This window comes from Sphaerodactylus townsendi, linkage group LG08 (assembly GCF_021028975.2).
Source record: "Sphaerodactylus townsendi isolate TG3544 linkage group LG08, MPM_Stown_v2.3, whole genome shotgun sequence".
Taxonomy (NCBI): domain Eukaryota; kingdom Metazoa; phylum Chordata; class Lepidosauria; order Squamata; family Sphaerodactylidae; genus Sphaerodactylus; species Sphaerodactylus townsendi.
In genome coordinates, this window is record NC_059432.1 from 97,102,515 (window position 1) to 97,114,669 (window position 12,155).

The 12,155-nt window shown below is 44.6% G+C and overlaps 1 protein-coding gene across 1 annotated transcript; it reads right to left on the reverse strand.

Moving 5' to 3' along the window:
* Nucleotides 1-10,967: 10,967 nt before the first annotated feature.
* On the reverse strand, nucleotides 10,968-11,557 carry LOC125438032 (ferritin heavy chain-like). The gene has a single exon (XM_048506178.1). It carries the CDS (start codon nucleotides 11,514-11,516, stop codon nucleotides 10,968-10,970), a length of 549 nt encoding a protein of 182 aa, XP_048362135.1. The 5' UTR covers nucleotides 11,517-11,557.
* Between the last annotated feature and the right edge of the window lie 598 nt (nucleotides 11,558-12,155).

The following is a 12,155-nucleotide window of genomic DNA, read 5'->3' on the forward strand; positions in this document are numbered from 1 at the left end:
AAAGCCACCGACTACCACCAAGCTTACTCCCTAGTAACGCATGCCTTGGAGCCAACCACTTTTTCTAAACTAAAACCTCAGTATTCAGGTTAAATTGCCGTGTTGGCACTTGGCGATAAATAAGTGGGTTTGGGGCTGCAATTTGGGCACTCAGTCTCAAAAAGGTTCACCATCACTGGTCTAGACCAACCTAGATATGATGAGCCACTGTAAGGGGGAATGTATAGCACACCAGCTGACAGGCCGGCGACGTTGGATAAATACATCCTTCTGCAAATATACATAGGGCGTGAACACCAAAGATAGGAACCTCTGTGGTGATGTACATAGCTATAGTATAACAACAGCCTTAATAAACATAGGTCACAGTGGATTTTCCCCACCCCCTCTTTCCAGGGCGTCACAGAAGTTTACTTCTAAGTTCCCATTTTACACAGATACTGGACTTCACATGGATGCAATGCTTCCTGTTCTTTTAGGATCGTTTGCAGGAAACCTGGCTGCCTTTTGGGGGTGTGATGAGGAAGTAGATCCCACAAATCTGTCTGTATTCATACTGAACTAAGAGGGTTTTTACAACTGAAGTGATCAATTATCTGGGGAGGTGGATTCTGAGCTTTCTAATGTTTGCAAGTCCCTTGTGCACATGCTGTAAACAAACAGATTCTTTCTGTTGTTGAAGGATTTCACAGCTGGAATCGAACCAGCTGTTGTGGGTTTCCCAGGCTGTGTGGCTGTGGTCTGCCAGTAGAAGCAAAAAACTACCAGCCCACTGACACACAGCCCAGGAAACCCACAACTGCCAGATTCTCTCTTCCTTGTCCTCTTGACTTGACAGAAGGGAGCAGGTGAGCAGAAGAGGGACCGACCCTTTAACAGGGACAACCTCATTAGCTGCATCCTACGCAGCATCCTCCATTGAAAGATTAGGTTGGATTCTGGGACTTTGCCTCATCTTGACTCCTTAATCCGGCATATATGCTCAAGGAATAATGCCATTAGAGGATTGATGCCACAAGTTGATTTGCGCGCGCACACACACACACACACACACACACACACACACACACACACACACACACACACACACACACACACACACACGAGCAAGCAAAAAAAAAAAGGATTTGCAAACGCTAAAATCCTATATTGCATGCTCTTAATCATGAAGTATTATTTTGAGGATTTCCTCTTCAGTTCAGTAGCGATTCTAGCGTAGCCCAGGTGGTGCTGCTCGAGAACAGAGCGATTCTACCCCAATGTCTATTTTGCGTTGAGGAAAAGACGAATTCCCCAGCCGGGTGTCCAGTGGCACCCTGTCCCCCACCCATGTGTTTATTGGTACTCTGTCCCTTCTTCAGTCTTGGGGATAGAATCTGAAAGTTCTTGAATGGAACTGGTCGCTCCCCAAAAGCTGATGGATTCGCACAGTTCCTCCTGGGCAGGAGCATCACAACTGCACACCCTCCATGTAGCCGTAGATGGGAGGGTGGATTAGCCGTTGAGAAAAACCGGGGAAGTCCAAATGAGCCAATGGCTAAGGGGCTACCCCCAGGTGAGGCCAACTTGCTCCCAAGCAAAGGGTGTCTCTTTTCCATTTGGAGCAGGCAGTAGCCGCTACTGCAAGCCAGCATCCCGTGCCCTGAGCCAGGCAGGGAAGAAGGTGTGAGGCCCAGTTGAATCCCATGCGGGGAGGGTGGGGGAGTAAGCTATGGTCATGCTCAGTCAAGCCTGACATAGGGCAGGGCTGTCAAGGCAAGCCTTTTCTCCAGTGGTGGGATCCAAAAATTTTAGTAACAGGTTCCCATGGGGGTGGGATTCAAATTGTGGCGTAGCGCCAATGGGACTGGGCGGGGCACGATGGGGGTGTGGCCAGGCATTCCGTGGGCGGGGCATTCTTGGGTGGGGCTGTGGCAAGGACACAGCCGCTGCGCCGGTCCTTGGGCGGGAAACGAATGCACACAGGCGCCGGCTGCCACGCACGCCGGTGCACCTCCTGCTAGACTGCTTCAAGTTCTGTGCGCTACTGCTCAGAGGAGGGGCGTAACTAAGGCAAAAATCACGTGGCAAAATCTCCAATTAGTCACCCCCTCTCGGCACACACAAATAATTAGTAACCTACTCTCGGGAACCTGTGAGAACCTGCGGCATCCCACCTCTGCTTTTCTCCTTCCTGCCTACCCTCCCTGGAAGGGTCAGGGGTGGGGCTGGGGTCCTTTCCCTGGGCCTTTTTCTTCATTCCAGTCCACCCCTGGTTGTAGATACCAACTCTGGGCTTAGAAACCTCTCTCTAGGATGGTGTGCACAATGCAAACTCTTTCCTTGCTTTGTAAACTGAAACTAAATCACATCTCTTCCCCAAAGCAGAGCTGAGCCCAGCTTCCTTTTGCCTCATTGGAGCTTCAGAAGAGCCGCGAAGCATCCGCTTTTACGTCTACAGGGAGTGCCCTTGTGAGGGAAGCAGGCATTTCTGTGCACCGCCCATCAAACAGTAGTTATAGTCCCTGATTCAATCCTTTTGCTAATTTGTAAGAATTCTCCTCTTCACTTCTTTACACGAGTGATTTAAGTGTGGGATTTGCTGGTCTGACCCAGCACCGCTCTTCTTATGTTTCTACGAACATATTAAATGAATACTATAGCTCAAAGGACATGAAACAACATCCCTCCTAAATTGATCTCCGTCCATTTAAAAGAAAACGCTGTTACACTTTTGTTAACATTTGTTAAAACTCAGTCCTGCACAGAATACATTTTAATGTATAAAACCTATAATGAATATTGGAGGTACCATGATAACAGGGGAGATATGAAACGCATGTTTCGGACATATTCCAAAATCCAAGCTTTTTGGCGCATATGTTGTGCACCAAGTATTTTAAAGTGCTTCAGAAGAAGAAGAAAAGTTTGGATTTATACCCCCCTCCCCTTTCTCTCCTACAAGCGCCTTTCGCTTCCTCTCCCCACAACAGACCCCTTGTGAGGTAGGTTGGGCTGAGAGAGCTCTGAAGAACTGTGACTACTAGCCCAAGGTCACCCAGCAGGAATGTAGGAGTGAGGAAACACATCTGGTTCACCAGATAAGCCTCTGCCATTCAGGTAAAGGAGTACGGAATCAAACCCAGTTCTCCAGATTAGAATCAACCTGCTCTTAACCACCACACCACACTGGCACTCTTCAGACAGGCAGTAAGAGTTCTGAGCCTCCCAATTGTCCAATGCCCTTTTACTATTTGTAGTTTCAGTGCCCAGGGAGAAATGGCTTCTACTTTTCCCACTGTGTTTTGTCATGTCCTCAAACTGCCCTGTGGATGTGGAGCCACTACGGGGAAAACTATGCGTAGTTCTCAGCTTCATCGTTTTTTCAATGGAGCCGACAGCAGTGTAGGGCGCAGGCTATTCCATGCAAAGCTCTGCATGTCCCTAGGATCTTTATCGCTGCAGGACCGTTTCCCCTTCTGCGTTCCACCAAGACAGCTTCATTCATTTGCACAAAGCTTAAATAAATAAAATATCTGAGTGTGCAAACATGGCATGTGGTGGAGTAGGGGCCAAAAGGGCTCCTCCCTGCAAAGGCATTAGCAGATAAGGTCTGCAAAAATCTGCAGCCACAGAACTCACGTTGCACATCTGATGTAGTCTTCATGTCCTTCCCCATCATACAGGAAAACTTTGTAATGTCCAGGGCCACTTGCCCACAATACAAATAAAACATCTTCAGGATGGACATAGAAGCATTTTAGGAAGGAGTTATGTCCAGTTTCACTCCCCCCACCCGCCCAAAAAAAGTTTTGAATATGTTTTATTTCAGCCCCAAATGATTTTATTTGGAAATGCTAAACTAGCAATCTTTTTTTCCTGAAATGATTTCAAAACATTTCCTGTTTGTTGTGTGGACATCAGGAAATGTTTGATTTCTCTCACCTGATTTTTGAAGCTCTCGCTTTCGGTTCTCCACCACTTGCTGCTTGTCAGTTTGTGCTGCTTCTCCATGCTGTCTGCCATTTGCTCAATTGTCTTACAGACGTTTTCTCAACTAGCATCGGGGCTGCCTCGGCCTCCCATTCGTGCTGTGCATGAATAAACTCAGCATTGCCTGATGATGATGTGAACATGTCGTTATTTCCATTTTAAAAAATTATGTGAGGTATAGTCAATGCTATGTAGACGTGATATGAGAACCGGCAAGGTCTCACAGATTTTGAGTCTCCAACAGATACGACAGCATGTTTTTTTTTTAATGAAAGAACCGTTTTCACCTGAAACGCTTTATTTCCCCCCATTGTGAGGACAAAAAAACCCCCAAAAGAGTTCTTTTCAAAATGTTTGCAAAACATTTTAATAGTTCTGTACGGAAAAAGGCGATATTTCACAGATCTAGCTGAAGTGGAAAAGGCTGTCAAGTTTCAGGCAACTTATGGTGACCCCTCAAGGGGTTTTCAAGGCAAGAGAATTTCAGAGTGATTTGCCATTACCTGCCTTTGCTTAGCAACCCTGGATTTCCTTGCTTGTTTCCCATCCAAATGCTAACCAGGGCCAACCCTGGTTAGCTTCTGAAATCTGATGAAATCAGGCTATACCAGTGCAATAAATCTAAATGTACCAAAGATGGGCTCATTGATGTTAAATATTTGCATAGATAGGTAGCTGACTGGGTTTATTTGAGTCCTGCAAGCCATATTAACTGTCAGAAACCTAGGCAAAACCTACTATAACTGTCAAAATATGACTGCTACTTCCATCTGGTATATAGATATGTGGTTTGTATTACAGTTTAGCAGTTTGCAATATGGAGTAATCATAATAGATATTAATACTTGCCTTCTGTTATTTCCAGAACATGAATCATCAATAAAATACGGCATAATGAAATGCTAATCAATATGCAAATGACAAATGAAAATTAAAAATCAAGACTATTAGAAAACTACACCAGATACTGCAGTGTTCATTTGGAAGTGGTATGAAAACAATTGTTCCTTCAAAAAAGACTAGGTCGTCCAAAGGTTCTCCACAATTGTGATTCCAGCTCACCATATAACTGAGGCAAAACACCGCCCAGAGTCCTAGGGGATGGGGCATTATATCAAAACTAACAAATAAATAAATAAATCACTGATTATATTTATATTGGTTCCAAAAACAATATATAGTTACCCTGGATTAGGCACAGTTGGATTATTTCTGGCTGTATTTGACCACTGATTTAATTAGTGGCCACTGATTTAATTATCTTTTAATTAATAAAAGCTTTAATTGTAGATTTGTTAGAGTAGCGAGTAAAAGATTGCACAGATATGGTGGCTTTCTGCTCCATGTGCCAGATTATATGATGAGAATGAAATTTTAAAATCGTTTTTCCAATTAGTATCCAAAGCTAGAGATGGGATGGATTCCATTATTCTGTTCTGCGAATGGAGAAATTTTCTTGGGCGCAAGAAGCTGTGATCTGACTCTAGAGAAACGTGTCCATGGGATCCAACCCCATAGTTCTACAATGGATCCACCTTTCAATATCTGTCTTTTTCCTTGCCAAGCTGAGCCACTGCTCAGCTGAAATTAGTGGAGTTGGATCCTACAAACCGTACACAGGGCTGGTCATCTGGCATTCCGATCTTCCTTTTCTTTCAGGGAACTAGAAGTCTGATGGCAACTGTGTAAGAGTCTTTGAACAGGCACAAAGGTCTTTGAGACACCTTAAGCAGGTTTAGTGATTTCATGAAGGTTTAAGCGATTGGGCCAAACAGATGTCAAATGTCAAACTGAAGAAGTCAGTTCAGTGGGGTATTGTCCTTTTTCTTCTAGGCATACCTTCTCAGGAAATGTCACAAATACCATTGGACAGGGATCAGGAGGTGGTTAGGAGAATGACACAAGGTCTAGAAGACATTGGTCGTTTCCCCACTTACCTGGGTGAATGGTTGCTGCGCGCTACTCCCAGTGCGCGTCATTTCTGCCGCACTCCCGGGCTTCCCCAAGACCCCACACGCAGGGTCATCAAAAGGCGCCGTTTCGAGGAGTGCCAGGAATGATGCGTGCTGAGGGGGCGTGACAGCGTCAGCATCGGTATGGCTGCGTTGTCACCGCCCCTGTAGTGGGGAGTGCCGGGGGACCCCGCGCTACTTGGGAAGAGTAGCACGCAGCAGCAGGTAAGTGGGGAAATGACCATTGTCATGGGAGGGTAGTGCTGAATGGTTTGGGTATGTTTAATCTATGTGAAAGAAAATTAAGGTGTGACATATTGAGAGTTTTCAAGAAACTGAGAAGGATATGGAAATGGACAAGAAGGACGCTCACACTTTTAAAGAGCAGAAAACACAACATGTTGTGTGATGTAGCTGTTAAGAATGTCAGACTGGGAGCAACAGACAGTATATATTATGCAAAGTAGCATCGTCAACTATCCTGCCCCTTTACCAGAGCATCTTTATGAACCATTTTGTTACATTGCAGCCCTGTTACCTGTATAACAAAGAGCCCTCCTGAATATGGATTTGCAGCAAAGACAATTGGCAGGTAACATGTGCTTTAAAAAATCAGATTTTAATTCCCCAAACACATATCAACTAAAGCTAAAAAAGTAAAGAGAAAAATCTGGACAGGGCATGTCACTTCTCACATGGCATAATGTCAGAAACCTCAAACATATTGTGTGAGCATATGTAAACAGATACCCAGGGCAAGAATGGTAGAGCGCATGAACCTCTTTAAATAGCCACAAGCACACGTGAACTGGGGTGGGTCTTACCCAATAATAAAAACTGTTTAAAGCTCTTTCCTGTGTCTCGATTGTGCTGTATCTCGATTGCGGTGTTCCAGTTTGAACAGAAATTGACTGACCCGAACAGCATAAAAGCCAAACTGAAACGGACGTAATTCCTTCTGGGCATTTAAGATGCGATTAATTGTAGGTCTCCAGACAAGCTCAGCCATTTGACATCCCCACCCACATACATGTTTGAACTTAAGAGCATTGTGGTCACAGTTGCCAAGCGGCTTGACAAAGCTTACCCATTGTACTGGATCCTGAGCACCACCTAGGATTAGACCAAGAGTCACCTTTGCACTTGGTAGTTCCATACATAACTACTCCAAGTCGTCATCGGTTATTATATCTACAAACAGAACCTCTGTGGAGTTATTCCCATGTCATACCATGTATGGGGGAAGGCAACTGAAAAACTTCTACAAATTCACAATGTTGGCGCGTGTGTTAAGATACTCCATATTAGATAGCTATATTGTGGGTAGCCATGTTAATCAACAGTAGAAGACCAAGATTTGAGTCCATTAACACCTTAAAAAATGACAAGATAGTCAGGGTTTTGAGTTCAAAATCCCTTGCTGTCTGAGAGAATTTTCACTTTCAAAACTTATACCCTGGAAATCTTATTGGTCTTTAAGGTGCCACTGGACTCAAATCTTGCTCTCCATATTAAATGTATGATTTTCAAATGTTGTGTTCCATGTGTGAAGCTGCCACCATCTTGTGGAAGCAATTGGCGATCTCTTAAAGAGCAGGAGAATCAGTCTTCCTTCCTTCCTTCCTTCCTTCCTCCTTCCTTCCTTCCTTCCTTCCTTCCTTCCTTCCTTCCTTCCTTCCTTCCTTCCTTCCTTCCTTTTACAAAATGTATCTCCCATCTTTCTGCCCTCACAAAGGCAGCCAACAAATTAAAACATACATAATAATATAACACTTTAAAACCATAGAAACCAACCAGGAAGAACAAGAAGATATTATTAGAAAATCAGAATTAAAAAACATACTCAGACATAAAAACAATTAATAAAATGTTGGGCAGGAAGAGGTGGATCATTGAGCGAATGCCAAAAGAAACAAAAAAAAATCTTCACTTGCTGGTGGAAGATGGCACCAGAAGGGCACAGACAAATCTTCTTGAGTTCCAGAGTTTTGCTGCCCTGACCAAGAAGGTCCTCTTTTAGATTGCCACCTATCTAATTTCAGAAGGTAGGGGCACCTGAAGCAGGGCATCCCAAGATGACCATGGTGGGATGGGAAGGGAAGCAGTTCTTCGCATCTGTTGATCCCAGACCATAGAGCTTTAAAGATCAACTATGTGGTGGCGAACCTTTGGCACTCCAGATGTTATGGACTACAATTCCCATCAGCCCCCTGCCAGCATGGCCAATTGGCAGGGGCTGATGGGAATTGTAGTCCATAACATCTGGAGTGCCAAAGGTTCGCCACCATGGAACTATAGCATCTTGAATTGCACCTGGAAACAAATTGGGAGCCAGTGAAGAACTCGACATGTAACCCATACAAAGGAACAAGATGATCCAGGAAGGGGTGGAGCCTCTAGAGGCAGAAGGGTGCAGAATATAGGGAAAACAGAAGGAAGCAAGGGTGCCTGGCTGGTAGCTTGAAATTTAATTGTAGGCTCTTAACACCTTATTTAAGGTAACCATGATATTTGTGTGGGACCTAATGAGGGAGGGAGGGTTTTGTTCTGAATTGTAAATTTTAGAATTTATTGTTTCAGGGCTGAGTTTATTTGGTGGGAGTTCTTTTGGGACCTTTGCCTTCTGAGGCCAGTGCACCAAGAGTTCACGTGGTGACTTCCTGGACCACCTACAAAAGGACAGAAACGGACTTGGGGTTGGCAAGTTGTGAAAAGGGGAAACGTTAATTGTTAAACTTAAGTAAAATCATGGTTTTGTTGTATTACTAAGTTCTACCTTGTTACGTGATTTGTTAAGTAAAAAGTAAAAACAAAAATTGGTTTTACATTGTTTGCAAGATACATTCCAAGTTTTGCTCAAAGAACCCACAAGCTGAGGTTACAGGCTGTTTCAAGGCTATCTCAATCTGTTTCAAGGCAATCTCAAGGAGGCACTAACTATCCCTTGGATCCAGACTCTTAGGGCACTTTCGCACATGCAGAGTAATGCAATTTCAATCCACTTTCAATGCACTTTCACAATTGTTTGCAAGTGGGTTTTGCCATTTCACACAGTAAAATCCAGCTGCAAAGTGCATTTAAAGTGGATTGAAAGTGCATTATTCTGCATGTGTGAAAGTGCCCTCAGTTATTACTTGTTTGGATGCTTTACCCAAGTAACCTGATAACAAGTACCCTGTTTCCCAAAAAAATAAGACATCCCCTGAAAATAAGACATAGTAGAGGTTTTGCTGAAGTGCTAAATATAAAGCATCCCCCGAAAGTAAGACGCAGCAAAGGTTTTGTTTGGAAGCATGCCCATCGAACAGAACACCAGAGGATGCAGCTGTGGAGCGGAAAAATAAGACATTCCTTGAAAATAAGACATAGCGCATCTTTGGGAGCAAAAATTAATATAAGACACTGTCTTATTTTCGAGGAAACACGGTAGTAATTTATTCCAGCACAATATAGTGGATTGAGTGTCAGACTAGGAACTGGATGACTCAAGTTCGAGTCCCCAGTCAGCCTCATAAGCTAACTTGATGGCCTAACCTACCTCCAGGTTAGTTGTGAGGATAAAATGGAAAAGGGGAAAACATGGTAGGTCCCTTTGGGGGGCCATTGGAGTACAAATAAAGTAAAATGGATAGAAAATAAAATTCAGTTTCTGTCATGTTAATTACTATGATTATTCTGCTGTGTTTACTTCTGCTCTCTAACTCATCAACAAAAAGAATAAGAGCTTGGAAATGTCACTAGGGTAATTCTACCCCAGTTTGGCTTCTACAGATTCTTTACTTAGTGTACTGATGTAAATGAATCTTCGCATTCTTAATATAAGGACTATTATGCTTTCCTCAAGATCTCAGAATTTACAGGGATTTGTGCATTACATTTGGCACCAGAGAGACGTTTTCATCAGCTATTGGTCATTATAGTTTCAACTGGATGGCTTCCGTTTTTTGCTTCTTCGTCCCAGCACACCAAGGGAACACTTCATTGAAGTAAAATAAACATCCCAGTCAGGATGCAGATAAAGATACATTGGGCCTTTCCCCACTTTTCCCTCGGCCGCCGTCGCTACGCGCAATTCCCAGCGTGTGGCATCCCTGGCGCGCGCCCGGGCGTCCCCACCACCCCATGCTTTGCGCGGGGTCATCAAAAGGCGCCCTTTGCAAGAGCGCCAGGGATGCCTCGCGCTGAGGGGGCGCGACAGCAGCCGCGTCAGGGCGGCTGCGCTGTCGCCTCCCCTCTCGTGGGGAGTGCCGGGGGACCCTGCGCTACTCTCCTCAAGTAGCGCGGGGCTTAAGGTAAGTGGGGAAAGGCCCATTAACACCATGATCTGAAAGATATACTCCTCAGTCCCGTCCCCCCCCCCAGCCCTAATATTTCAAATATCAAACATGCTATCAAATTCTGGAAAATGTGACCACATATGTTGTGTTTTTAGTTAAGTCTTATAAGGCGTTATGTGGTTTTTGCTTTGGGAATATGTTGTGGACCAACATGGCTACCTACTTTTTAAATCTTTACATTGAATTTCTGTCCATACAGATTCTGTGATGTGGTCATGGTTTCCTTTAAGTTATCCAACTTATGGAACAACTACGTTCAGAAGAACATAATTTTAATAGATGTTGCCTGTTATGTCAGTCATCCATGTTCTTGGAGCTTACCAGCTTTTCTGCTCCATCTCTTCCCTGTAGCCTGCCCCCCCCCCAAAAAAATGTGGCTTCTGTCTAAATGGGTTTTCCAGTCTCTGATAAAGCATTTTTTAGTGATAAAAGGGGACTCTTTCCTCTTTCCCCAGTGGAAAAGCCATGAGGGCACAGTCCATTGTGTTTTATATGTGTTCATTTCCATGCTACTTTCATATTGCAGTTTCCAAATATTTAAGTCTCTCTTATTTTTTTGGAAGCAGGGCAGTTTATTGGGAGTTAGATACCACCAAATTTTGATTATTATTTTTTTACAGTCAGGGGAAGTGTTAGGGATAAGCCAAGGAAACATGCATGGTCAAACAAAAAGCCCAAGTTCCAGTGAGGCATGAATGGCAGGCCTCTAGTTCTCGTCGTCACTTTCTCCCAAGGTGTGCTTGTCAAACAGGTACTCTGCCATTTCAGATTTTGGCGCCCCCATGTTGCGCAGATTGGTCACATGATCACCCAGCTCCTTGATAGATTTGACCTGCTCATCCAGATAGTGGGTTTCAATGAAGCAACATAAATGAGGATCGTTTTTGTCAGTTGCCAGTTTGTGCAGTTCCAACAGAGACTGGTTCACATCCTTCTCCAAGTGCAAAGCACATTCCATTGCGGTCAGCCCACTCTCCCAATCATCACGATCTGGTTTCTTGATGTCCTGTAGGAAAATGCGACCACCCCTCTGGTTCTGTAACTTCATAAGCTTCTCTGCATGCTTGCGCTCCTCAAGGGACTGGTATAAGAAGTATTTGGCAAAGTTCTTCAGAGCCGCATCATCGCGGTCAAAGTAGTAGGACATGCTGAGGTACACGTAGGAAGCGTAAAGCTCCAAGTTGATCTGCCGGTTGATAGCTGCTTCGCAGTCCTGATGGTAGTTCTGGCGCACCTGGGAAGGAGAGGAAACCATGGCAGTGTGGCGGTGAGAGTGGCGGCAGCGGCGGGGCTATCGGGTGGAGCCAAGAAGGGGGAGTTCCATCCAATCACTGTTGAAGCAGGAACCTCCAAGGTCGGTCTCGCAGGTCGTTCTACCATAAGAACATAAGAACATAAGAACTAGCCTGCTGGATCAGACCAGCGTCCATCTAGTCCAGCACTCTGCTACTCGCAGTGGCCCACCAGGTGCCTTTGTGAGCTCACATGCAGGATGTGAAAGCAATGGCCTTCTGCTGCTGCTGCTGCTGCTGCTGCTCCTGAGCACCTGGTCTGCTAAGGCATTTGCAATCTGAGATCAAGGAGGATCAAGATTGGTAACCATAAATTGACTTCTCCTCCATAAATCTGTCCAAGCCCTTTTTAAAAGCTAAGATTGAAGATTGAAGTCTCAAGTACTTGTCTTGGTCCACAGATTTTATTTATTTATTTTAAAATGGGGATCTCGCTTCAGAACTTGCGTGGGGGTGCACCGTGGCTGAGGAAGAGCTATGGCTCAGTCGCAAAGCATCTGCTTTGGATGCAGAGGTTCCCAGCTTCAATTCCTGTCATTGCCAGTTAAAAAGATCAGGAGACAAGAATGTGAAAGATTCTGGAGACCCTGGAGACCATGGAG

Excerpts from the sequence above, each read along its gene's own strand:
- LOC125438032 (XM_048506178.1), bottom strand. The coding sequence starts at position 11,516 with ATGGTTTCCTCTCCTTCCCAGGTGCGCCAGAACTACCATCAGGACTGC.